The following is a 27,700-nucleotide window of genomic DNA, read 5'->3' as shown; positions in this document are numbered from 1 at the left end:
GGGGCTTCAATCCAAGATTTCTAGAAATAAAATCCCACTCAAGATTGTAAGAGCTGAGAGGAACAGGAAACAAAAGAAGGAATGGGCCAGTCACTCTGCATTTAACATGGAAATTGAAAGAAATGTTCATTTGCACGAAAGAATATTTTCTTTATTTATCCAATTTTATTTTTAGCTGGTGTCTTAATACTTCCACATGGTGCATATTACTCAAATTAATCATCATAATCTGAAATTACTCTTTTTATTTTCATTTGAACAAGTATTTGCAAACATAACAATTAATTATTATTATTATTATTATTATTATTATTATTATTATTATTATTATTATTATTATTATTATTATTATTATTATTATTATTAATTATTATCCAGGAGTACTCATTGTAGGTTTGTCTGTACTTGTCATTATACACAAAAAATTTTCCATCATTTAATTTCGTTGCACTGTCACAAAAGCCTTTAAAACTGCCCGGTGTGGTCATGGGTCATGTAGATACGTACGTATGCTGGATAGATTTGAATCCTCCCTTTTTTTCTTTCAGACAATTTTAGGATCGTGTCTGCCCTCTATTGGTAAACATAGATATGCATCACCAAATTGTTGTTGGAAGTGCTGCCAGCTGTAGGAAAAGAAGGCATTTAAAAGTGCTGTGTGTTCTCTCATTAAGACACTAATCAGTCATTCTCCCAATGACAGTATAAATCAAATAAAAGGGGAACGGAATGCTCAGTAGCCAAAAGTGCTGCAACAGAAACTACAGTCGCAGTATAAACACACGAGGCAACCAATGAGGGGCCTCTCTGCGGTCCCACACAAGGCAAAAACAGCAAATGAAAAGTCTCATCCATCAACTTTGTCCCTGCTGTTTGCATAAACACGTTAGTCATTCCCCCTTGCAGGATCCCAACCTGCAGTGTGGGACTATCACTTATTGTCCTATAGTACTAAAGCAGACCAAGTATGTGCTCCGGAAGGGGAGCCAGAATGGTGTTCTTGACTCTGCTCTGTCTGCTGTTACTCCTATCTGGCTTCGGTACGCTAATGAGATATCCATCGGCCGAGGTAAGAGAAATGGTCACTTCGACGCGAGCACTGTGGCTTGTGATTTTACCGCTCTGGGCCTCTGCTAAGTCCATTGGACTTTTCAACTTTAAACTGTTTATCATCTGTCAAACACCCACTGCCTGCAGAGTTGGACTTTATTTTTCTGGAAGCCTAAAATATGTAAATGAAAAAACGTGTCTTTCACAATTTCAATCGGTAGCTTCCAAAACATCCGAAATGAACATTTGTTTTTGTTTGTTTTGTTCGGCAGCAGTTTGATTATTCGAGCAGACAAAGAGACGTGGTTTCACATACTCTTTCTCCTGGTGTCTCAGGTATGAGAGCTATCTGAGAAGAAAAAATTGACAGCGTTTGGAGCATAAAAAAACTCATGTCATTTATATTATAAACAGTGAGAGGTCGACCTCGTCGGTCAACTCCGATGCCTGATGTCACACACTTGGAACTACTGGTGGTTGTTGGACCTGATGTCCAGCAGGTCCACAAGCAGGATACAGAACGCTACACACTCACCAACCTCAACATTGTAAGTATGAGCAACGAATTTCTAAAATCTCTGTACGTTTTAGCAGCTTTGTGTGCATTTCAAAACCTGTAATTTATTTTTGGGAATATGATTATGAAAAGAATGTGCACCTCCTATTCAATCCTTTCTACTGTTACATACAGGCCTCAGAACTGTTGAGAGACATGACTTTGGGCGCCAACATGAGGGTACACCTAGTTCGCATGATCATCCTGTCAGAACCAGAGGTCAGCAACCCCTTGTAGAATTCGAACAGATCACAACTTCTCCTGCTTTACAGTGTTCCTTTTTTTTTGTCCCATTTCAGTCAGAGATCCAAATGTCAACAAACATCACCTCTTCTCTCCGAAGCGTGTGCGACTGGGGCTCACGGTTAAACCCGTCAAACGACACAGACCCACTGCACGGTGATCTCCTCTTGTACATTACGAGGTTTGTGGTTATAAGGTGTAATGGCTGTGATGGAGAAACAATGTTTTATTTTCACATGACTTTTACTATAAACAGGTATGACTTGGTGTTGCCTGATGGAAACAAGCAGGTCAGAGGAGTTACGCAGCTGGGAGGTGCTTGTTCCAGTGAGTGGAGCTGTGTGATCACAGAGGATACTGGATTTGACCTTGGGATCACCATTGCTCATGAGATTGCACACAGGTACCGCAGAGTCTATCTCCTAATTGTATTGTTTCAAGACAACATCAGGTTGTCCTATGGTGGCAACTATAATGGGAGGTTTCAAGTATAAATGCTCAATAAACATTTCCAGTAGTTAAGCAGTGGCACAGCTAGGGGGCACTGCTGCCCCCTGAAATATGCTTGGACTTCCCAGGTACCAGACCAGCAATGGCTTTTGGGTATTTTCCGATTTTTTTCCCACAGTTCCATTAATCCCCTTAATCTATCAGTGTTTTCTGAAAAAATTCTGGGCTTGCAAAAAAAGAAGATTTGTTTTGAGCACACCCTGAAATATCTTTGACCCCCCATTCCAATGACGCTCCCAAGATAAACGCTCCAATGCAGTCAAATATTCTTATAGCATGCAGAGACCCAACTAAATAAGTTGTGAAGTAAGGATTTACATTTCCTTGCTCAGTTTTGGCATCAATCATGATGGCGTGGGGAATACATGCAGTAGGAATGGCTTCATGATGGCCTCTGATGGCGGCTACAACAGTGTGGATCTTACCTGGTCATCCTGTAGTAGACATCAACTGCTTACCTTTTTCAGGTGAGGCAGCTACACTTCCAAAACCCACACACGCACACACACACACACAAATACACGCATGCAAACAGAGAGACAGATTATTTCCACTTTATTTTGTGATTATATTCTCAGGAATCTTGAATATCTAAATCTAAACATTTGCCAAACATAATCTTTTTACTCCACATAATCTAACTGTTGACATTTCCTCATGAAACATTTATAATTATGTGGTGATTTATACTCACCTGACTTACATTTTTTCTTTTACCTAATATCCTCTGGGAATATTTTAGTATCATGTTTTACAGCTCTAAAATTTAAAAGGGTATCACATGCAATTGTGTTCCCAGCAAAGGGAATGGTGAATGTGTAAAAGACCTACCAGTTCTTGAAAGCTCCCTACAGGACTGGAAGCCTGGCCTCTATTATGGGGTTGATGATCAGTGTCGAATAGCTTTTGGAAGTCATGCAAAAAGCTGCTCGTTTACCAATCCAGACATGGTAATATCAAATATCCATACTGTTATAGCTCAATAACCAGTTGACATTTTACAAATATGATTCTTCTTTTACCATCAGCCAATGTGCAGGGTTCTATCTTGTCACACTGACCCAAATGATGACAGCTCTTGCAAACGTCTTCTAGTACCATTGCTAGATGGGACCCAGTGTGGACCTAATCAAGTAATGTAATAAGACCTTTTATGGATTTTTGAGCGACGTACTGGCATGATTTCCACAAGCTACCCTTCTCTTGTTCACAGTGGTGTTTGAAGGGGCGCTGTGTGTCCCCAGATCAGCTCAGCACCTCTGCAGTGGTGCACGGCTCTTGGTCAGGCTGGTCGGGGTTCTCCCCCTGCTCACGAACGTGTGGCGGTGGAGTCACTCACCGCACACGCCAGTGCAACAACCCAAGGTCAACACAAATACAAAACAGCATTTTTTAGCCAAGGTTAACACAAATACAAAACAGCATTTTTTAGCCAATTAATGAATAATAGTGATTTTTTTTCTCTCAGACCTGCTTTTGGTGGAAATGATTGCATGGGGATGGGTATTGAGGCTGAACTTTGCAACCAGCAGGTGAGTTCTCAGTTTGTTTACATAGGGCCTCTATACCAGTGGTTCTTAACCTGGGTTCGATCGAATTTCTCATCATTAAATTACCTCATCATTAATGTCACAGCAATCTACTAAAAATACGTAACTTTGTACCTTTGCCATTGCAGCCATGTGAAAACAGCCAGCTGGATTTCATGGCTGAGCAATGTTCCAAAACAGACCTTGATCCGCTTTTCCTTCATCCGGACCAGGCCTCCTTCTACACCTGGATCCCTGCAGTGGGCTTCTCACAAGGTGAGAAATCAAAAGATACTCATCCTGTGAAATTAGTTTTGAAATATTCTCACCGTAATCAGGTGATGAGCAATGCAGATACATGTGCCAATCCAAGGGAGAAGCCTTCATTGTGAGCCGTGGATCTCAGTTTGCTGATGGGACACGATGCGAGGCTGATGGCCAACCACCTCCTGGTTCAATAGCCGCTTGTCTGCAAGGGAAATGTCTGGTAGAGATCATTTTGAGACAAAAGAATACATGTAAAAAAAATTGCTACATTAAATTTTGTATTTCAATGTAAATATTTACTGCTGATCAGATCTTCGGCTGTGACGGTGTGTTACACTCTGGGAAAGTGAGAGACGTGTGTGGTTTGTGTGGTGGCGAGGGATCTTCCTGCTCACTGACCTCTGACTCTTACACTGGAGGTCAGGCAAAAGGTAAGAATAATGTGATATCTATGAACCTCTGAAAAACTAAATTTTCATGTCATTTATTCAAGTTTTACCATATTTTCTTTTAACCTGAACTAATATATTGTCTTCTGCTCATTACTTCCTGTGTTTCACCTTCAGAGTACACCACTTTCTTGTCTGTGCCATTAAATGCTACACAGGTTCATATCATAAACAGGGCACCTCTATTCACTCATATGGGTGAGTGATATTTGCTCCGCTTTAGAATCACACAGTAGCAGGATTGCAAATTTCTGTTTTTGCCCTCTACATCGATAGCTGTCTTATATGGAGATCAATATATTGTCTCTGGAATGGGTAGAATGGCTTTAAATATGACATATCCCTCCCCACTGGATGATAACTGGCTTGAGTACCGCCTCCATCTGACTCCTGACCTCTTGCCTGATATGGAAGAGCTACTGCTGCCTGGACCAGTACAAAAGCAGATAAACATTCAGGTCAGGATGTAATAAACATTTTGATTATAAACAAAGGTAAATTAACACCTGTCATTTAAAATGTATTCTTATTGCAGGTTTATCGCAACTATGGAAAAGAATATGGAGAGAAAACAAACCCCAACATTAGTTATCAGTTTTACATTCCAAATGATCACAGCAACATGACAGAAAAAAAACTTGAAGGATTATGGATCATTACTACAACACCATGTTCTGTTTCCTGTGGATTAGGTATGCCACCATTTTTGATTTATTCAGATGAGTAAGGAAGGATGCGTGAAACTCAATTTTGAGATTTTTGTATTGACTTTCCCTTTGAAGCCTGTTGCTAAAATACTAAACATAAAAACATTAAAATTAAAAGCTTACTGTTGTATAGCAATAAGGAACAGAGCACATTTCATTTGTATGCTTTTTAGAAGTTTAAGTCAGAAAAATGATTGGTGCATCTGGCATATACTAAATACAAAGAAATAATAAATTGCTCACAGCAAGTGTCAAACATGATAAGTGTTAAAACATAATTGTATCTGTTCTGTAGCTGTAAAATTCATAAAGGCGCTTATATATGTTTTCAACTATCTATCATTGCATTATTGTATATAATTATATATCATTATATGTTTTTTATTATATATAAATATATGCTTTGGGATAGAAACTTTACAATGCCATTCTATAGAGACAATCTACACTCCAGATTATGCAGCATAGGTTCATGCAGACATTTCTTACAGGTGTGCAGAAGCATCAATATGTATGTGTCGATAAAGAATCTACTAATACACATCTAGAGGAACACTATTGTTATGATTCTCCTTCACCTCTACCACTGCATACATCCTGTCAGCTTCCAGCCTGCCCGCCAAGGTCAGTATGCCAAAATTACGACACAGCTGTGTTTTGTCCTGTGGCAATGAGATATTCATACGGCACTTTACAGCTGGATCACGGGAAGGTTTGGATCCTGCAGCACTACCTGCGGTAGTGGAGAGAAGATACGTTCTGTAACTTGTGTTCAGAAACATGGCACTGATGATGAGAGAGTCCCGGATTCGGAGTGCCCGGCTGATTCAGCTCCGAATGCTGTTGAAAAATGTAATCTTCAATCTTGTCCTGCCAGGTAGTAAGTGCACCCTAACCATCAACTCATTTTTAATTCATTTTGCCGCGACAGATATTGTATATTTGAATTGAAGCAAAAAAAAAAAAAAAAAAAATGCTATTTGTGTTCTAAGGTGGCATGTGTCAGAGGCAGGGGACTGCTCAGCAGTGTGCGGGCCAGGAGAAGTAAAAAGAAATATATCCTGTGTACGGCAAGAGGACAATGAAGAGGTTAGAGTTGATGACAGATTCTGCTCAAATCAAATAAGGCCTCCTGATTCTGTGCCCTGTGTAGTGGACGTCTGTCCAATTGGTTGGGACGTAACGATCGAGGTAAAAAAAAAAAAAAAACATGACCATGTTGTCTTGTTTCAATGTCTGAAGGGTCTCTTTGGATTGTTTTTCCTGAACAGGATCAGCCTGATTTAAAGTCTGGCTTGATACCACGCTCCAGACAAGCTCCTGTGTTTGTGTGGAGTCCAGTTGTCACTCAGTGCTCCAAGACATGTGGCAATGGTAAGCACAAGATGTGCAATAACTTCCAAGTCACATGTGCACATCACTCATTCAAAGTACGTTCCCATTGTAGGATCAATGCAAGTGTGGTTCTCCTGTGCGGACCATCACACCAGATGGATGGTACCTGATTTCCACTGTGACCCTTCAACCAAACCTCCTCCTAAATCCGAGAATTGTCATACACTCCCTTGCCCTCCTATGTAAGACATAAATGTTTGTCTTAAATTTGTAGTCTTATGTAAAAACATCATACAGGGTGCTGTGTATTTTTGTTATCTCATATGATGAAGGCATGAGGCTTGAGGCCCGCTGGCCATTTGGGGACCCTCAAAAAGCACAAAATACACAATTAATGAATATGTAGTATGTACTTGAAATCCGATTCTGTTCAGGCCTTCTGAAGGCCTCATTTGGCACTGTGTAATGTTACACCTCTCAGTATGATGTCATGCAGTTTTACTTCACAGAAAGCTATAACCAAAAACAATAAATAGAAAAAAAATTAAATTGTTTTTAATGATAATGATATTGCCAGAGTACTGACTGATTATACCAATCTAAATTATACTGTATCTTGGAGGAAAAAACCTGATATTTTTCTCCACCAGGTGGCGATCTAAGATCGGCATTTGCAGTACAACATGTGGCGGAGGGGTTGCCAACACGGTGCTGTACTGTGCTCAGGAAATCGACGGGGAGGAGAAGGTGCTGGACAATTCTGAGTGCAGTGACTTTCCAAAACCCACAGCAGTGGTGTCATGTAACACCCACAACTGTCCGGCAAGGTGAACTAAACAAACACACATTTCCCCCCACTATCAACTCTATCACTTTTTTTTTGTGTTCAGGTGGAGGGTTCAGAGTATGTCACCCTGCTCCGTGTCTTGTAACCTGGGTGTAGCTCACAGGAATGTCTCCTGTGTCCAGTTTGTTCAAAGCAAAGAAAGTGTGGTGCTGGATGACAGATGTCATGCATCAGTCAAACCTGCTACCACGGTGCCCTGCCTGGTGCAGGTGTGCACCTTTAGGTGGGAAGCAAAGCCATGGAGCCAGGTACATTCATTCCAATTGAATCTATACATGAAAATAACACTTCTATAGCTTAAAATCAACAATGACATCTATCAATACCGGAATTATCCATCCATCTATTGTTTTTACCACTTGGCCCCATTAAGGTTAAAGGTGAACTGGAGCCTAAAGCTGAACTGGAGCCTATAGCTGACTTAGAGCGATACTAGTCAGGTCAACATGTAGAATAAATTATGACCAAAAAAAAAAAAAAGATATTAGTAGTTATTTACAAATTGTGCTTTGCTGTGAATATGGAATATATACGTAATTGTATTGCTATTTCTTTTTGAAGTGTTCAGTGTCCTGTGGCTATGGCATTCAGTCCAGGACAGTGTCATGCATGGGCCCGTCTCAGCCGGAACCCCTCAGCCCACTTTTATGCATGCACATGCCCAAGCCCATTACCATCCAGGGCTGCAGCAAGGATATCTGCAAGGATGTGCCGCCTACCTCAATAGTCACTCCAGCTATGCATCCTGCATTAGAGGAGGATTCTCACCTGCCTCATACTCCATATAGAATAACAAAACAGTACCGTATGGGCAATCTTCCTCGAAGTCTACCCTGGACAGTCACCATGTTGCAGTCCACCACAACCACTGGTCCTTCAACTAAACCCAGTAATTCGTTTAAATCACGTTTTTTAATGAAGAACTAAAGAGTTGACTATTAGTGTGTTTGCTCATTACCAGATGCCTGTGGAGAGCTGCTCCTACAAGAAACAGGTAGAGTTGACCTGAGCAATATTATTGGTCCCTGCATGGTGGCCATTGGCCGACCGCTGGATGAGGTCATTCACATCAAAATCGAGTCAAGTTCCTTAAATTGCAAAAAGAGTGAGAATTACCCAGCATGTACACATAGTCTAACTACATATGCTGCATTTTGAGAAAAAAAAGCTAAAATAATTGATTGGATGTGTCCCCACAGGTGAATATGCTTTATTTTTTGACCGACTGGCACTTGTGAGGAAGTGCGAGCAGGCGGCTGGTAGCTCACTGACCACCAGAACCAACGTCCTTCTCGTGCGGCAGAATCTGCTCACTTCAGGGAATGGCATTGTGTTCACCTACAGCTCACAGAGAAACATGAAAAAGAGCCACAGTCAAAGTAGTAGTCACGTCACACACACAAATACACACAATCTGGCATGATCACAAAATGGAATTATTTAGTTTTTTAAAATATCTTGCGCCATAGAAATCTCTCTTTTTGGCTAATTTTATACAGATTCATTTTTAACAATAAGCAATTCATTTTATGCCCAATTATTTTCTGTATGTGAATCATTGCATGAATATTAATATGAATTACCATACTTGTATATCAAACATTGTTCAGTTAATACCTATCTCGCGAAAAAGATATTTGTTTGTAAAGACGTGAGGGTAATCACGGTGCAGTTTAACTTCCTTTAAAACAAAACACAAACTAAATTGCCAGTACCTGCTTTAACAACACAGGTTACAAAACTAACCAGGAGATGCTTGTATCTATGTATTTCTCACAAATGAAATGTTTGTTTTTCTCTAAAGATTGTGACAAGCAGCTGTTTTCCTCCAGCGGGGTATTTGAGAATCCAATAACTTCTGATACTAACCATACCTGTCGGGTGCTTATCAATGCCCCTCCCTCAGTGAAGATAAGAATCCAAGCAGTGCACATAGGATTGGAACTCAATGCCACAAATTGGCAGTCTTCATACATTATGGTGGGCACTTCAGCTAGTATATATTGCATTTAATACTGTGCAAGGAATAACGGTAATATTTGGGCATGTGTGCTATTCCTGACAACCTGTCTTGCATGTTGCTCAGATCCGGGACTTGGATATGCTCAAGACCAATGTATTTAAAGGCTCACAGCTGTTTCAATGGCACTCCTCTGGAAATATGGCCGAGGTTGAATTCCATGGAGATTACCAGCACACCCCGGGAAGCTTCAGAGCGGAATATTCATTTGTACAACGAGGAACTTTTTCGGCTTCTTAATGCATAGAATTCTTTTTTACAAGATATTTCGGATATAGCCAATGTACCGTAATTGTTGTTGTGAAACAAGTAAATATGAGCAAGCATTCAGAATGTTAGCGTTAAATTAGATTTTAAATTTAAAAAGTACAGGTGCAATTTCAGTTCATAATGTTTATATATATGTAGACATTCAACACCATGTAACAAAATATATCATTTTTATCAGAGAGACTTGTGTTTTGTTTCAATAGTCATCCCTCAAGAGTCCTGCCTCACACGTCTCAGAAACTTTACAAACAATAAGTTGCCCTGCCAAACTTTTGGGTGCATTGCGGCTCCTTATCATTGAGTGCCGGTTGATTTGGAGCTTGCACACAGTCCGGTTACCCCCCCCCCCCCCCCCCCCCCCCTCTCGCTCTCTAAAAACACTCCAGGCTTGTTTGTGGGTTCACTGCTTGGCTGTAGCCGTGTCCTCCAGCAGAGCTCTCATGTCCAACAGAGCATCATTTACAGTCTGTGCATACTTGGCTGCATTTGTCTCTTCACAGCTGTTGAAAGCTGTGATCGCAATGTTGATGTGCTCAGCCATGGGATTGTAACACACTCCATAGCCATCTGGCACCATTGGACCAAAGCACATCACGCAGTCGGTCTTGGAACCAACCTGGAACCAGCAGACATGGTGAGGACGATGGCTCATGCACAAGTAAACAAATGAGATGCGACCCCCAAAAAAATTAAATATACGTATGTTATTTAAGGACTCTTAAAACTATTTCAACTTCAATCAATCAAACTTCTGTCAACAGAACAGCATTCAATTGCTGCTTGTATCCCACCGAAGGACACATTTTTATTTGAATCGAGTTAAATTTTGCTGTGTTTAAAACAGTACTAAAGAGGTCAAGATGGAATGAAAAAACTTTTTTTTTTTTATCTTTTCAATAATGGGCATGCAGTTATGCCTTAGTCGATTTGTTCTTATTATAGCAACGCAGGGATGATTACACTAAATTAAATGCCTCATTAATACAGCAATGCTGCATAAAAAAAATAAAAAAATCACTAGGAGCTGTAAGCAGAATAGCAGATTCAAAAATACAGTATATATCATCAACTGTGCATTACTGTTTTCTGGCCCATGATTTTGTTTTTCTTTTTGGAAAACAAACTTTCAGAACAGATTACTGTTGGGCCCTTAACACTGTGCGTTATTTTATTTACACTTCTATTTCGACCACATTCCCAATAATTTTAACAAGCCTTTCTTCACTGTGTCTAGATAACCATACCTGGCTAGTTAGGAGATTGTAATGGTGAGCCACAGCAAAAGATGTGTCCATAAATATCTCAGGCATTGATGTGAGATCTTCAATGCTCTGCAACCTCAGTCCTAGAAGATGTCTGTCAATGGCTTGTCCATGAATGGCCTTAAAAGAAAATACATTGTTGCTTAAGATCCAAACTGATATGAAGTCTGAGATTCCAATCTTGAGTTCTCACATTGTATGTGTTCTCCTCATGTCTCTGAGCAGCCTTCTGCAACAGTGCTAATCTCTCTGTGTTCTGTAGGCAAGAGTTGACAGTCAGATCATATAAACATTGTCAACCAAAATTATGATTCAGGGACCTAAGTATATTTCAACAAACAACCACACCTGTTTAGTTGGGTCCTGCATTGCTTGGACAAATTCCAAAGACTCCATCGTCGTTACACGTATCACATCTGTCCTTCCACATTTAAACATTCGTAATGATGCACTCTCATATGTGGCGCAACATGTGTTATACAACCTGAAATGCAACAATTAGACAAAGTGGCCATGCATACACTTCATCAATGTGCACCATCTAGTATTTAAAGTCAATGGGGATTTTTTTTTTACCTGAAATAGGCAAGCTGGAAAGCCATTTGAATGAATGCATCTGGACTCAGATTGTGTTGCTTTGGCACATTTTTTCCAAAATTAGAGAACATAAGAACATTCACATCCAGGTCGTGTACCATTCTGGCAATGCAAAAAACAAACAAGACGTTGCCTGAAATCTTTAACTGTAACAAGTAGAGGTGGTTATTATACTTTCAATCACACACACAGGCTCACATGTACGTACATGTTCATATTTTGTTTGGCTTTTTCAATGTCTCTCTTGACTTCGGGTGTAATATTAAAACGCAGTTTCTGAGGCATTGTTAGAGGAACCATGGGGGAACGGACTATTTCTGTCTTTTGCCTGTGAAAAAAAAAAAGATTATCAATCATCTACAGTCCGTTTAAAAAGAATAAAAATGTTTATCCAAGCACAATAGAAGTAAGCTTACATATATTTAACAACATAATCAATGAGAAACACAATGGGCGGGCCCTCTGAAGCCGCATGTTCGTACACCAGTCCACAGGTACCGTCTTCACCAACGATAAACTGTGGATGGTTCATACAGAATTGTAATTCTCAGTCATCTGCATATTTTTATCTTCAAAGGAGGTAGGCATTCACTCACCTGTAACGTCTTGTCAAACCAGCGGTTGCCACTGTTCCAGCGAGCCCCACCCCCATGCAGCATCTGTGCAGCTACGCGACTCTTGTACAGCTCGTCTGACACACGAGGCATCGGAGCATCCAGGCATACAGTGAAAATACTTTTTTGGATGGCACGAACTGACTCTTTATTTGTCTTATCTGCAGAGTGGAGAAAAAAAAAACACATAAAAGTCACTTTATGCTAAAATCTGAGAACAATTTAGAAGTGGACTGAAGACTATTTTGTGTCACCATACCCTTAATGAGATTATTATACGCTTTTCCCCACGTGTTACGGTGCTGTGACGTCAGGATACCAACAGGCTCCTTGTTGGTCTGTAAAGAGGTATTCCAAATTTTTTCCAGTTGCATGTAAATTTGATCCACTGTCAGCGGGGTTCTGTCGCTGTTGTATACATCCAAGACAAAAAACTGCAAGGGAAAACGGACAGGATCATTTCACTCTGTTATGGGCTGTGCAACGGATGTATGAGAAGAACAACAGTGCCATCTAGAGTAGTACCTGGAAGTTATGCACTACAGTGATGTGAGTGGGGGGTGTTTTGCCTATCGCGTGATTCACAACAGTGTCTCTCTTTGGTCCGGGGATACGGCAAGATGACAGGATCTGGTAATACTGGTCCATACAAAGAGGCTTCTTGCTCAGGTACTCTACTGGCAGGGTGTCACTGTGATACATCAGACATTTATTTTGCATGATGATCCACATTGGTATGGTTTGATACAGTGGGACTTTGGAGGCTAAACACAATTTATGGTAGTTGACCTTAGATTTGTTTGGATTTTAGAAATATTGTAAGTGTTTTAATTTGATCTGAGCCTAAACTGTTGACATAACATTTCAGAATGAGAATTTGATTCAAAATACTTCAAGAAGAAGCAAATGCATATTTTACATTGTAACTGTACAGTCACTTAACTTTCACTGATATAAGAGTATAAAAACAAGTCAGCCATTTTTAATCTTAGCCTAAGTAGAAACAGTAAACCATTGGTTGTCAAAGGTATCAGACTCGAATGAATCATGTTTTTAACATTCTATAAAATTATGTATAGTGTGATTTATGTTAAAAGATAAAAACAACACAATGTGTTTCAACTTTGTTAATATGTGAAGATTGATATAGTAGGTAAACTAGATCATTACTGCATGGAATGTGAATCTCTGCTGACTCTTGTCTAAACACCCCATACTGAAGGTGGTGATTTTTTGTGTGTGTGGTGTACTAGAGCAAAACATGCATATGTAATGCAATGCTCACTGAACTCAAGTCTTAGTGTGATACGCTTACATTAAGCATGACTTCCGAATTGGACTTCAGTTTAGAGGTTCCATTGTACTATTTGTCTGGTCAAACTCACCTGTCAATCATTTTTTTAAACTCCAACACTCCTGCAATCAATTTAGCTGCAAACCTGCAGAGGAGATGTCACTGTGTTATTGATACAAAAGTATAGATAATGTAATAAAAGTAAAGTATAAATCGTGATTTGATTAGATATCTAACTAAATAGTACAAAAGTGCTATATTGAATGAAAAAAAAAAGGCACTGCTGAAGCATATACACTATTGGCTCCTGTAAAATGTGGATGTCATGTTCACTGCATATCCCGTGGGTCACAGCAGTCGAAAACAGCTGAGCAATCCTGGGGACGGCCTGCTTTAAATAGCCAGCATGGCGAAGAAAGCATGGGTAAAGGTCGGTTTGAAACGTCAGTTGCATGCAAACTTGTTTACACTAAACTAACATAGTTAATCTCAAAATATTTATTGTCTATAAAAGTTCATATCTGATAGGGAAGGACATGACAAAGCAGGGCATTTGATAGTGTAGGACACTTAGGTTTCCAAAGGTGGAAATGGTGGTGGCTCACCTCATCTGTCCTTGGCGATCTTGGAAGTGCATGCGTGGCAGAACCACACCGGGGCTGGTGTAGACAGCCACCGGCATCCGACAGTCTAAATAGGCTGATTGCATCCACCATTCCGATAGCTATAAAATAAAAAGTCAAGAGGGCCACAAAGAATTAGATTACAAAAGTTGTCATTGCTGATATACACCAAATGATTAGTGGAGTGAAGTAACAAAGTACAAATACACTTTGACTGGTAATTGACAGTAAACTTAAAATTTTACTATTCACAATCTGTACTTCTACTTAAAGCGAAGTCAACTTCAAAATGTTCAAAATTTCATTAGTGGTATATGAATTAAACAGACAAAATACACCTGTTCATTTTTTTGCCAGAGTTGCCAGATCTCATGGCTTACCAGTTTTCTAAACCTGAGCCGTGATTGGTTGTGAACTGAGACCTGGTAACTGCGATGTCATTTTTAGTCGACAGCAAGTGGCAAAATGGTCACCCCATGAGATGGATAAAAACAGCTGCTTTTGCTGCCTAATATTCCACAAACACAATATTAATCAGAAGTGGCGACACATATGACTGTATACTGTAGCTCAGTGGTTCTTAACCTGGGTTCGATCGAACCCGAGGGGTTCGGTGAGTCGGTCTCAGGGGTTCGGCAGAGCCTCCGCTGCGGAGGTCGGAACAGACTTGATTTATCGTGTAAATTGGTGATGACAGATATCTGAACTGGTCTCGCAAAGGCAACAGCAGAAGTTGCACTGATTTGCAGGTATGTCATTTGTTGTGAGTTCATGTATTGTACTGGTTTTGTTCTTTGAACAAGGTGACGTTCTTGCACGGTTCATTTTGTGCACCAGAAAAAAACATCTATGTCTTGAATTTAAAATAATATATATATTTTTTACTAAAGAAAGGTTCGGTGAATGCGCATATGACACTGGTGCGGTTCGGTACCTCCAACAAGGTTAAGAACCACTGTTGTAGATATTGTAAGTGCTTTTACCACCTCAGCAAATGATAAAGGCAAACATTTACCCAGTTATCGGTCTTTCGTGCCCGTCGCTCAAGACGTTTCTGCAGGCGGTCTCCCACACCACCTTTGAGGAACTCCTCCACTAGCTGCCGTGTGTGTTCAAGCTCCTCTTCACTGACGATAGGTTCCAGTGCAGCCAGGTAGTTATCACACGTCTGCTTCAAGGGTGGCACAGGCAACTTAGGTAAACCCTCCTGGTGAACCAGAGACCTCTCCTGGATGTGTGTAACCGGCCTCAACATTCGGCATGGCTTCACCACGCCAGGCCGCAGCTGTAGAAGGCATTTTTAGATTAGAATCAGAAAGATTTCTGACAAATGAGAACAATCCTAACTTGGATAATCTACATTCAACTGGTACTTTGTTGGGCCATGGCCCTCCACAAAGCTGTGTAGAATAGATTTTGTACAGTCCTGCTAACAAACAGACGGACTATTATGACTATCGAGCACTTGTGTCGAGTCACCCACGTGCCCAACGATGATTTGGATAAGCACCGATTTGCCCAACAAATACGACATTATGTCATTAATCAATATGTTATCATGTTGTCAAAGATTAACAGAATGTAACACAAGACTTGGATAGCAAACAGAGAAAGAATAGTGAGGAGCTTGTTTAGTACTGCGAAGATCATTTCAAAGGGTTTACAAATAACATTCATTCCAATAGGATGACTTGGTTTGTGAAAACTGACACCAAAACAACAAAGCAACAAAGCAGATGTGTTATTGCACCATGTTCACTTAAAATAGAAGGCTGCCATGGTTGAACCTTTGGAATGGTGAAACAAACACATAATGTGTCCGTCTCTCTGTTTCTCCCTGCTTGTGTCAGAAGAGCTAAAATCCCTCTTTTTCCTGGATCCCTGCTCTGTAGCCGGCTAGCGGGGCGATGAAGTTGGCCAGTCTGCTACAAAGCTTTGGGCATAGGAATCGAGCAACTTTCGAGCCAGAGGGACATATAGTATATCCTAATCTTGCCATTAGTAGTATATGTTTGTCATTTTCATTATTAGTTGTCTTTTGTGTTTTCATTACCTCAATTTTGCTACATCTGCAGCACAGTAAGTGACAATAAAGCCTTTCTATTACATTTTATTCACTGTTTCTTGTTGTAGTGGTTATGTGCTCGATAAACAAAGCTGAGTTGAGCGTGAAAAAGGAAGCCGTGCAAGTCTATACACAAACCTGCATGTACTGTGTAACAGCAAATAGGGTGCTTTGATCGCTTCGCCAACACTAGGATAACTGGAGCAATTAGAAAGGTAATACCTCATTTACGGTAACTTGATGTCTCCCCAGGAGACATGTTATAAAGCTGTAAGACTCCATCAATGTTCTCACTATGCGTTCGACTAGTGACTGAAAGGTAGCACGTCCTTGTACCCCAAATGCGGAAACAGTGCATGGTGCGTCCATTTCAAACATGTGCAGACCAACCAGGGATTGCAGGGTAGGTAAGTGAGACATTTCTGCATGAGTACAAAAAAGAAAAAAAAAGAAAGGAAATAACTCGCAATGATTACATTAAATTACGTTCTATATCTTAGTTCAATGATCTGTGCGTTCTACTGATTTTGAAGCATTGCCTCCAGTTACCACACACGCAAACATTTGATCTCACATGTACGTTCAAGCCTGAGAGAGAGAGAGAGAGAGAGAGAGAGAGAGAGAGAGAGAGAGAGAGAGAGAGAGAGAGAGAGAGAGAGAGAGAGAGAGAGAGAGAGAGAGAGAGAGAGAGAGAGAGAGAGAGAGAGAGCAAGCAATCTGAAAACAACAACCCATTAAATTGACCTTATGTTAAATATTATTTTGTTTTTCTTGCTTTAACATTGTTGAAAAAAGCGGAATTGATTGAGAAATCATTCAAATATTTGAAAACAAATCTTGAAAAAAAATTATTTGACTTTACACATGTTTCATTTAAGGTCAAAAATGAAATACAGATCATCTTTTAATTTGGGTACATATCTGACTCCAGATGGTACCTCACCGGTCATGAACCTCATTTAACCCAATGACCCATTTCATATTGACCAATGGCCCATTTCATATCTATTTAGGGATTAACTAATAATAATAATAATAATAACAACAATAATAATAATAATAATAATAATAATAATAATAAACACAAGTATGAATGTTGTCTGTGTGTTTATTCAGAAACTTCCGGTTGATATTTTCAAAATATAATAAAAACAAAAAAGATAACCGTACTGGTTGCGTCAGCAGTGCATAAAGCTCCAAATAATCGACAGTGTGTTTCAATAAAAGACGCATTTATATATAAATACAAAACTTTAGTAGTGCGATATTAGGTTACTGAGAAGACTGCACAAGCATAAGTAAGCTAACGTAATGACGCACGCCAGCCTGCTAAAAAGCAGGCTAGTCTTGTGAATAACGACACTGACGCATTTATTTTTATTTTCATTGCATCTTGGCAAATAAAAATCTATGGAAGAGAGACGAGAAAAATGCAAGGTATCGTGTCGAAACAGTCTTACAGTCCCGAGCAGGTTGCGCCCCACCCCCTGTCAAACCGTCCCGGTGCAGTCAAAGTAAACACATGTTACTGTCCGTACCTTTGGATTACGCAAGCGCTTGCAAAATAAACTCACTATACACTCACCGCGGTTCTGACAAAAACGGCCAACATCCCGTCAGATCGACGCACTGATGTCTTTAAAGATGTCAAACCTTCGAGCGGTCATGTCTCTCTCAAGGACGAGCTCAGCGTCTATTCTGAGCCGCCCGCCCCCCTTGGAACCAACGCGCAAAGGCAACTGCGAGCCCTTTAAATATCTGCTTTTCAACTTTGATGCAGACGCAATCTATACCAAATAATGTTAACCAGACAAACTCAGTCCCCAATAACTACATTATAATATCAATTCTTAATTAACCGCGTCGAAGCTTTATAATAATGTTTGTTTGATACACTAATCATGGATAATGCTGAACCTTTTATGCAATTTCAATAATATAAGCATAACTGTGCTTTAACAGACAGAATGACCACGGATACATATTAGTGAATATTTACAAAATAACACGGCCTGTGGTTCGTGAGCATGCACATCTCCATACTGGCCACATGGTGGAGCTCTTCCAGCGTCGCTGCAAAGATCCCGCATTAAACCACCCAGCCAGTAAACAATCCAAAGACTTTGCAACTACAAGAACGCACCAGCAAATAAAGATCATATGCATTTAATAAATGCATATAATCAATGTTTCCTGGTATCAGAATGCCATTTATACACCTAGCTGTTTGCCTTTTTGTACATGAATTTGTTTGCATGTGAAAGGGATGACATCGTTCAATAACAGAAGAGAGAAGCTTTTCAGTGGTGACATATTTTATTAGAAAGCAATGAAATAAACGGTACAAAGCTAACAATTATACAAATCAAAATGCTTCGATTGCTCGTGTCCAACCACTGCCTGTTAACAATGTGTGTTTTAAAGTCATAGTTTGCGAGGCAAATATTTGCTCGAGGTCCGTGTGCTGCCAACTCACAAACTCAGATAGTCCACCTGAACCCAACACCGAGATCAGGTTGGAGATGTTCGTGGAGTCCAAGGCTTCTGAGTCTGAATGTGTATCTTCATCAGTCCTCGGCCGTTTACACGGCAGCGGCCCAAAGTCAGACAAATAGAACTCTGGCTCAACAATATGATAACTTGTGTCCATCCGTCTCTTTTTGGCGTAGCACTGCGTGCCCTGAGACGGTTTTGGCTGCGCGCAACAGTCCGAGTGGAAGTATCCGTTGGTGACAGTCGTCACAACATGCGTGTCCAAGTCCAGGACAGTCTTGTGGTTGACTTGCGTGATCGGGGCGTGTGACTCCCAGGCGGGTTTGTCCGCACAAGTCCAAAAGCTTTCCGCCACCATGAGGTCAGAGTCACCTGGAGGAACCATTGCGCACGCCGATGCGTCTTGGTGCGCCACCTCTGCCGACTGGCAGCTGGACTGGTGCTGGGGCGCTCCGCAGTGCCAAGTGTCAGAGTCCACCCCGCCAAAGTTGCAGTAGAAGTCATTGGCCAACTCCGTAAAGCTCCCGGTCAATTCGAGGTATTCTTGCGTCTCTCGGGCCGTGGCGACATCCTCGTACTGCTGCGTCCTTGGCGTCGGCGACAAGTTCTTGCTCATATAAATCTGCCTCGCGTTTCTCAGCACGTAGGTTACCAGCAAGTTCTTGTGGAGCTTGATGCCTCCTCGCTGCGTCCTGGAGCTCTGGATTTTCCTCAAAGAAATGGAGATCAGATTCTGTGCGTCAAAAGCACACTCCATCCTCGACAGGACCACTCTTCTCCTCCAGTCTTTCAAATCCTTTGCCTTTTGAACAGAAGAAATGGCAAGGTTTCTAGTTGAGACTCCTGTTTGGTTCGAGTAGACCATGTACATGGCGCTCCATGTCTACTCAGTAAGGGCATGGGTTTGCAACTCTCATATTTCCTTGCCACGCCCTCGCACAGGAGCTGTCCAATGGGAGGGAGGTGGTGCTTCTGTTATACGCAAATATCACTCCATGCCTCATTCAGAATGCACATATAAGCAAGGCCATGCTGCATTTCACAAAATGTGTTCCGGGCTTTTTAAATCTTTGTGCGGCAACAGTCACCTGACTTTAGTGGTCACAGAATACAACAGGATGCATAGAGCCATACACAACTCACTGTTTGAATGGAGGAATGGAGTGGTACATTTTAATGTCTATATTGCGGAGCAGACTCGTGCATTGGATAATGCAGTAACACGGAATAATCAGTTCAACAGAATATTTTTAGCGGACTGCAAACGTATGGGGGAAACAAAGTAGAAAAGAGTCAAATCTAATATAAAGAAAATATGTGGATATCATAGAAACAGCACGTGCATACATTGGCTATGAACTGTGAATTTACCGTACAATAATGTATGATCTACATTTATAAGAGACTTCATTATTCTTAAAACAGAATTACACCTTTATAAGGTAATAGTCACAATTGATTTGACAATTATTTACCAATAAACATCTTATTGTCTGTCATTGATGTACTGAAAATTCCCCTGAATAATTTGCTCCACTCATGTAGTGGAAGAGAAAAAAAAAATCTGAATTTAAAAAAACACCTCTCTATAGGATTCAGTGCAGTTGTACATAAAGCACTCTAAACCACAAATCCAGTCATAAACATTGTGCTAAATTAATATGATTGTCCTTGAAAAAGCCAAATCTGTTATTGGATCTCATTGTGGACTAATAAGTTTGACTACTTAAATAGCAGGTGTGTCAAGTAAATTATATACGTGCTTAGTAAATAGCATTGACTATATTGAACAATGCAAGTACAATAGTTGAAGCACTGGAGCAGAATATGGCAGAATGCAGTGCGGATTTACCTAATACAGAATAAAGCGAGTCTGGTTCAGATCACACCCATTACTAACGCAGACTATATGCTTCTGGCTGGAGAGATACGTCTCTACTTCCCAAGAAAAACAACAGAGGTGCCCTTGAGCAGGGTACTGAACCCGTAACTGCTTGAGCCACTTGTTATGCATGTCCATCGGACCTCGATCGTGCGCGTGTTTATTTCTAGCAAAAGCATGTGTCGCATTATCAGGATGAAAAAACATTCAATATTTTCTCTTGGGGATATTACAACAGTGTTGCTTTAATGTATTAGTAAACCATTAATGTATTAGCAACTCATTAGTGCAACATTCTTGCTTTGATTACATTTTAATTTGATAGTCTTAATAGAAAAGTGGTTACATAGTAATGCAATGGCATAGCATAGCATAGCAAATACTCTGTTATATAATGGTAATGCAATATAATGTAGTAGAGTATATACAGGGAATAAGAGCTGTTAATATATTGAGTTTCCAGAAATGCCAAACGTTAAAAAAAAATATTTTCAATGATCTTGATACTGCAGTGCATCACACTGAGAACTTTTATTTAGCAAAATGAGAGGAGAAACATTTCTGATGCAGCTGTTAACATGAGTGTTAAGACAGGCTTTAGTAAATTACACAGTAAACCATGAGTGTACAGTCTGAAGCTGTCAATGATGTCATTAGGACTGCCTCTGATAATAGAAACCTTGTAACAGAATTCAGAGGTGTGAGGTAAAAGCTCTTAGTAGAGAAATTATCTGTCATCCCACATCTGTTTGTGTGCACATGCAGATGGCTGACATCATACGGAACACCTGGATATTACTTTGATTTGCTGCCAAAAAAGGTGAACGTGGGGGACAGCCGCTAATATGGTGATCATGCTCTGATAATCGTGTAAACTGGAGCCTGGGATCTATGTACTCTTGCAGCAATGTAATTGAAAATGCACTGAGCAGATTGATACAAATGTGTGGCATAGCATTGAATTGTTGGTTCAGCATCTCATGAAAAATGATTAGAGGGTAAATTAGCACACATCTTTCATGCTATTAAACAAGAATGTCATTCGTAAATGGCCACAGTTTCAACATTTGCATTACTGCATTTGGGGCACCAGTGCGATAAATGCGATAAAGCAAAAGTTACCACATGTAAATACAGCGTAGCTCAATTTACCGAGTAACATAGAGGGCCCGACAACGTAAAGCTAAACCCTTTTGCAGATTGCTTTCTATGAACTTTTATGTATACAATGTAAAAAGATCTAAATCAAATGACTGTACATTAAAAGTAGAAACCTAAATATTTGTATACATACTCTGCACACTAGCATATTGTAATGCAGCAATCCTAAAATGGTGCTTTACAAAGATACTGCTGAGATTTGAATGAGATAATGAATTTGATAGAGATTTTACTGGAGGTTTATTTATGTGGCTGTACCTTGCAGCAGTATAAAACTGCACTCTGACATACTGATAGTTGTTTCTAATATTCTGCCCCTACTCATTCTTAGCATGTTACTCAAATATTAAAACAGTATTTGTTAGCGTTGTGTATTTTCACAACTGTGACGAATATCTTTGTAAAACCCATTTGTTGACACACTTGTACTGAAGTGGTGGAGTCAAAGATGAAGACAACATGTGAAATAGATACAATGTGAGATTTAAATGTTATAATCAATCAATATTGTCACACTCCTAAACATAAAATGTAAACAGTAGTATGTGGTTGTATTTGGTGGATCAGATGTTAAATATAGATTTTCAATACAGCATCAGTAAGGTCATTTATTTGCTTGTAAAATGGAAACGTTTTGTGAACATAATTTGCATTAAATAAGGCTCTGCAAAAAAAAAAAAAAAGGATATTCACATTTTCCACACTCTTTCTCAGATACTTTGTTATGGAAAAAAATCTTTGCCTCTTCATAGTTTCATTTGTTTGTTCTTATTCCCATCAACAACAAATTTTAAATATTAGTTTAGGACAACAAAAGTAAACAAAATATGCAGTTTTTATGAGACAGTTTTTATTATTAAGGTAGGGCAAAAATGCAAACCTACAAAGTCCAGTGTGAAAACATTAATAGTCTTTTCAGTCTTAGGCCACTGCATTACAATCAGATTCAAGTCTGCCTTTGACTCCAAAACTTTCATTTTGTTGTTGTGGTCGCGCCTTTGACGTTGTTGTGATGCAGAACTCAAAGGTGAGGTCACAAACTGATAGCCAAACATTATCCCTCAGGATTTTCTGGTATAGAGCAGAATCCATGGTCCCATCAATCAGAGCAAGTTATCCAGGTCCTGAAGTAGCCGAACAGCCCCAGTCTATCACACTACCACAACCATGTTTGACTGTTAGCCCGATGTTCTTTTTCTGAGATGCTGTCTTATATTTACGCCAGATGAAGATACATACTTTCCAAAAGTTTACCTTTGATTCCGTCCTTGCATAGAATACTGTCCCCAAAGTCTTGGGAAACATTTAGAGTCAGTTTTTTTGCAATGGTTTTCACCTTGGAACTCTGCCATGGATGTTTTGCCCAGTGTCTCCTTCATTGTTGAGTCACTCTTAACTGAAGCCAGAGAGGTCAGCAGTTCTGACGTTGATCTGTTGTTGTTGTTGTTTTGTGAACCCTGGATGGGTTGTCTCTGTTCTCTTGAGATAATTTCTGGAGGCTGGCCACTCCTGAGAAGGTTCATCACTGTTCTATACTTTTGCAATTTGTGGATAATGTCTGTGATTGTCTGAAGTCTTATAGCTTCAGGAATGGGTGTGACCTTCTCATTCTGACAGCTGTCAATTCCTTATTTCTCATCTGTTACTGAATTCTTTTGACTCGTGTTATTTTGTTGCAGATTTTTCAGATATTTGGGCCAGCTTGACTTTGTCAGACAGGTTTTATTCAGGTGATTTCTTGATGATCTAGAGGTAACCAGGTTTGGGTGTGGTCAGTGAGAATGAACTGGGGCATGTTCCTCTTCACACAGGTTTAGGTAGCTCTGATTATGTTTTTTACACCCAAATTCAAATGAGCATTTAAAAACAACAATTTATTTTTATTTCAGTTGCCTTGGTCTAATTTTTACATTTGTTTGATGATCTTAAACATTAAAGTGGGGAAACTACCCCAAAAAAAATTGAGCTGGCTAAATCCTTTTTTGTTCCCATTGAACTTAAAACCCTGTTTACCATAACAAGAGAATACAGTATAGCGCTTTAAAAACACTACAGATATATTGAAAATTGTATATAATTTATATATTTTATATAATTTAATATATAAGAAGTATTACACGTTTTGCAATTAATAGTGGCAAAAACAGAAACTACTGGACATGTTCAATATTGTTAAATTAACTTCATTAATTTTATTTTAAATTAATAATTAATGCAAATCTGATTTGTGACTCAACTGTAAACTGAAATGACTATAATTACATTTGAAATTGGTAAGTTTAAAATTCTCATATTGTTTTACAGTTCAACAAATGAGCTATATTTTGAGTCGAATGAGCCCTTCAAGAAAAGGACGTCTGCTAACAATAGCAGTCTTCCGACTCTGGAACACACCGCAGGAATACGCTGCTCTGTAGAGGATGCGCCTGATTACTTCAGAGGTGGCTTGCGTTATTTACATATGCAATATGCATAAGCAAGGTTACTATGAGGGTGAAATAACCGCGAGATAGAAGGAGAGAAAGAGGGAGGGGTTTGCTATGTGTGCGTGATGTGTGTCTGTGGGTGTGTGTGTCTGTGTATGTGATGGTGATGGAGAGAGGGTGTGTGGGGTAGGCAGAAAATTGGCGTTATCAATATTTAACCAACCCTTCCAGCATATTTATGGCAGACAATAGAGCAGACATGCAACTGTCTCATTTGAGTGGAAGTCTATTTATTACACGCTGAAATCGAGGCTGTAAATTGGATGTTTATTGATAAATCTCTGCAACACTTTCCCAGTGCTTTGGTAGATATACTTTGTACCGCTTAACATACCTATCTTTTAATTGTGCTTCCAAGCCAGAGTGCATTACAAATGTACATTGAGGAGACATTTCGACATATGGCAAACACATGTATGCAATTTAATCACTATGAAAAGTGGGAGGAGAAATAAAAGGTCTCGAGCTTTTTTTTTCCCCCTTTCACTCACAGAGCAGTGGCCTCTCGGAAAATGTTTCCATGTGTTGTGTCTGAGCTCACTAAGAGCAACGAAGGGAAACATTTTCTCCTCTAAACCACATGCAACAGATTCCTTCTGAATCCAAATAAATCAGCTCTGTCTTTCAGATCATGTGACACTTTTCTTTTTTAGTTTTGTGTTATTCCCAACATATCCTGTTTCAGGCCCGTCCCCGCCCCCGTATCCCAGCATGCTTCATACATGCGTGTATGGACACACACACAGACATGCATACATGCACACACACGCACGCACGCACGCACGCACGCACACACACACGCACGCACGCACGCACGCACGCACGCACGCACGCACGCACGCACGCACGCACGCACGCACACACACACACACACGCACACACACCACACACACAAGCAAGAAGTTTCCATTTCCCGTGCGTAAGATCACCTGTGCAGACAGAATGGCGTGCTTCAGTGCGACAAGCTCAGGCAGGAAAACAGGAAAGGGAGTTCAAGGGTGTCCAACATGAAATACTCAGAGTTAGGGGAAACCCAGTGCTCATGGCAGCACTCCAGTTTATGAAGAAAAGTAAGTAAAGTTTTACTCGTGCTCTAGTTTAGCTTGTGAACACTTTGTTTTATATATATATATATATATATATATATATATATATATATATATAGACTGCACAGATATTGAAGAAGCAAACCAGATGATCATGCTAAACCTTAAAAGAGTTAAGAGTGACTTTATAAGTACTTTACATGATTTTTCCAACACCTTTGACTAGATTTCACACTCTTTACATGGGAATTTTCAGCTCACAAACTAAGTTGCTTCCTAGGTGTTTTTAGGTACTCGCAGAGTCAATACAATCGAGACCAAGATTCTGTGAGGAGTTCATCACAAATCTCACGCAAGCAAGACTTGAAAAACCTTGCTTTCTGCATTGCGACCCGGTCATGCTGGAACAGAAAGTGGCCTTTCTCAAAATGGTTCACACAAAGCTGGAAGTGTGAAATTTTCCCAAAAGTCTACACAAAATTCAGGACTACTCAAATCATCTCATTCTTGACTTATTAATTCATTAAGTGTTTTGGGTTTCTTTTCCAGTATAATTGTCTAACCTAACAGGGGTGTCAAACTCATTATGTTGCGAGCCACACCGTATTTATGATTTCTTTTGGTGAACCGTTATGACTATAAATGTACAGTCACCTTGTAATTCTTATACACAACAAATTGATGGATAACTAGTTATGAAATCAGAGGCCTATAAAAACTGTTCAAATATGATTCAATTTATTTAAAAGGGAGACTGATCATGAAACAAAAAACACAAAAATAACGCTTGCAATATAAAACAAGTGAAATCAATTTACTATTTCCCCAAGAAACATGAAGTCCATGCACATTATTTGCTTTCATGGACCACATCAATAATGTGGTGAACCACATCTAGCCCCCAGTCCTTGAGTTTGACACCTGCAGTCAGACATAATGCATTTGTGCACTGTACTACATCAGGGGCTTTGGTGTTTTTTTCAAGAATACTTTGACAGGTGTGGACTAGGGGGGGTTGGCTGCTGAAGTCGGGCCAGAAATCATTCTACTGCAAGAGAGCCACTCTAATGATTTGCTTCGTTTTTATTGAAGCTGAAGGGTTAATACATTTTAAAGAAAGCTATTTTGGAGTCTGGCGTGTGAGAAGCTGGACAACGATCCTTTTATTTTTCTTGCCTTAATTCATATACGGTACACAGAAACAAAAACATTAAGTGCACCAGCAATTTCAAGAGCTGTAAACTGCAGTGTATGGTGTACAATTAAATAACCTGCAACATATGGAGTGAAATTTTAGCCACATTATATGAGACGTGTAAAACAGAAACACAAAGTGTAAAACAGATGAACAAAAAATCTGTTTATAAAAGTATTTGATTAGCCGCCTATATTTGATGCTCCTACATTGTGCAGGAGCTTTCATTATAGCACAGGCAATACAAAATCACATTTGCATGGTGTACCGAAATGTGTACCTCATGAGAATAAATAAAAAAGGGGGCGCCTTTAAGTTTGACTCACATCAACATTAATCAGTAAAAGGTGAAAAACGCTCCTAACCATACATCAGTCTCCATTTTTGCATTGATAAATTTAACCTATTGTTCTATTGTTAAACGCACATAGTTGCAGTTCCTATATGCAACATGCCATACTGATCAATCGGCCAGGCCTCTGAGGGGCGCAGTGTTCCCTGTGCATCTGTCAGCCATTCCAGGCTCATTCATTGTCAAATAGGCTCTGCACTCTTTGCCCGAGCTGAGATGCAGATTTATGCCAGAGCAATGCCGGTTCTTGCATATTAGATGAAAGCCTTGTTTGCATATACTCGCTCGCTCTCTCTCTCTCCCTCTCTGTCTCTCCCCCTCTGCTACCCCCTCCCCTTCTTTCTCTCTCTTCCTTTTTTCTGAGGCGTCACTTTAATATGTATGCAAATGGGCTTCGCTCCACGGGCAGATATGTGTGGAGTCCTGTCCTGCAGTCAGGAGGTGTAGGGGAGATTGTGTTTGTATTTATGAGGCATGGGCCCTGCCGCTCTTGGGAGAAAAATGCCGCGCGTAGTGTGGTGGAGGCTCTGCAGTGCAGGCAGAATGCAGATATGCCAATAACAGAGGTCATGCTTGTCACTAATGATAAGAAGAGACAATTAGAATGTAGTATAGCTGTAACGTAACCTCCCCATACACCCTCTTTGCACACACCCAAACAAATCCATGAGCCTGCAAATCCTTGCTCTGACATGAAGAACAAAGCAAAGGCAACCAACTGAAGAGAAGATACCTTTTCGCAAATTGCTGAGGGTCTTCACTTTGTACCGGACTTGAATGGTAAATCCTGGGTGATTGGTTTGAGTCAAAGACAAAACTATTGACTCCTTGCTTGCATCCCTCAGGG

General features: G+C 40.0%; 3 protein-coding genes across 3 annotated transcripts; 1 reads left to right on the top strand and 2 right to left on the bottom strand.

Moving 5' to 3' along the window:
- Positions 1-897: 897 nt before the first annotated feature.
- Positions 898-9,962, top strand: adamts13 (ADAM metallopeptidase with thrombospondin type 1 motif, 13). The gene is made up of 29 exons (XM_049763552.1): positions 898-1,069; positions 1,323-1,386; positions 1,465-1,598; positions 1,742-1,825; positions 1,906-2,030; positions 2,106-2,252; positions 2,692-2,826; positions 3,159-3,309; positions 3,388-3,492; positions 3,573-3,724; positions 3,828-3,891; positions 4,038-4,164; positions 4,227-4,375; positions 4,466-4,586; positions 4,722-4,802; positions 4,881-5,062; positions 5,140-5,296; positions 5,803-5,935; positions 6,009-6,188; positions 6,304-6,502; positions 6,583-6,685; positions 6,759-6,888; positions 7,297-7,473; positions 7,537-7,741; positions 8,055-8,382; positions 8,455-8,598; positions 8,693-8,872; positions 9,298-9,473; positions 9,580-9,962. Exons 1-29 carry the CDS (start codon positions 968-970, stop codon positions 9,751-9,753), a joined length of 4,209 nt encoding a protein of 1,402 aa, XP_049619509.1. The 5' UTR covers positions 898-967; the 3' UTR covers positions 9,754-9,962.
- LOC125994298 (carnitine O-acetyltransferase) lies at positions 9,892-17,985 on the bottom strand. Its single transcript, XM_049763553.1, has 14 exons — positions 17,824-17,985; positions 15,189-15,458; positions 14,156-14,274; positions 13,642-13,695; positions 12,782-12,947; positions 12,516-12,690; positions 12,239-12,417; positions 12,059-12,159; positions 11,851-11,970; positions 11,622-11,744; positions 11,394-11,529; positions 11,239-11,301; positions 11,028-11,165; positions 9,892-10,399 (listed from the first exon to the last, which is right to left on the bottom strand). The coding sequence occupies exons 1-14, from the start codon at positions 17,848-17,850 to the stop codon at positions 10,184-10,186; spliced, it is 1,887 nt and encodes a 628-aa protein (XP_049619510.1). The 5' UTR covers positions 17,851-17,985; the 3' UTR covers positions 9,892-10,183.
- Positions 17,986-18,535: 550 nt separating this feature from the next.
- LOC125994299 (immediate early response gene 5-like protein) lies at positions 18,536-19,647 on the bottom strand. The gene has a single exon (XM_049763555.2). The coding sequence runs from the start codon at positions 19,600-19,602 to the stop codon at positions 18,604-18,606; it is 999 nt and encodes a 332-aa protein (XP_049619512.1). The 5' UTR covers positions 19,603-19,647; the 3' UTR covers positions 18,536-18,603.
- Positions 19,648-27,700: the final 8,053 nt, after the last annotated feature.

The sequence above is a fragment of the Syngnathus scovelli genome, chromosome 3 (genome assembly GCF_024217435.2).
Source record: "Syngnathus scovelli strain Florida chromosome 3, RoL_Ssco_1.2, whole genome shotgun sequence".
Taxonomy (NCBI): domain Eukaryota; kingdom Metazoa; phylum Chordata; class Actinopteri; order Syngnathiformes; family Syngnathidae; genus Syngnathus; species Syngnathus scovelli.
The sequence above is the reverse complement of the archived record's forward strand: the minus strand, read 5'-3'. Positions and strand labels throughout refer to the sequence as shown.

What these genes read in the sequence shown, in the direction of transcription:
- adamts13 (XM_049763552.1), top strand. Translation starts at nt 968, where the DNA reads ATGTGCTCCGGAAGGGGAGCCAGAATGGTGTTCTTGACTCTGCTCTGT. An exon ending in CTGAACTTTGCAACCAGCAG is followed by an intron (nt 3,892 to 4,037) that starts GTGAGTTCTCAG and finishes TTGCCATTGCAG; the next exon opens with CCATGTGAAAACAGCCAGCT. An exon ending in ACCCACAACTGTCCGGCAAG is followed by an intron (nt 7,474 to 7,536) that starts GTGAACTAAACA and finishes TTTTGTGTTCAG; the next exon opens with GTGGAGGGTTCAGAGTATGT.
- LOC125994298 (XM_049763553.1), bottom strand. Translation starts at nt 17,850, where the DNA reads ATGTTGGCCGTTTTTGTCAGAACCGCG. An exon ending in CACGAAAGACCGATAACTGG is followed by an intron (nt 14,275 to 15,188) that starts GTAAATGTTTGC and finishes TTTATTTTATAG; the next exon opens with CTATCGGAATGGTGGATGCA. An exon ending in GATTATGTTGTTAAATATAT is followed by an intron (nt 11,971 to 12,058) that starts GTAAGCTTACTT and finishes TTTTTTTCACAG; the next exon opens with GCAAAAGACAGAAATAGTCC.
- LOC125994299 (XM_049763555.2), bottom strand. Translation starts at nt 19,602, where the DNA reads ATGTACATGGTCTACTCGAACCAAACAGGAGTCTCAACTAGAAACCTT.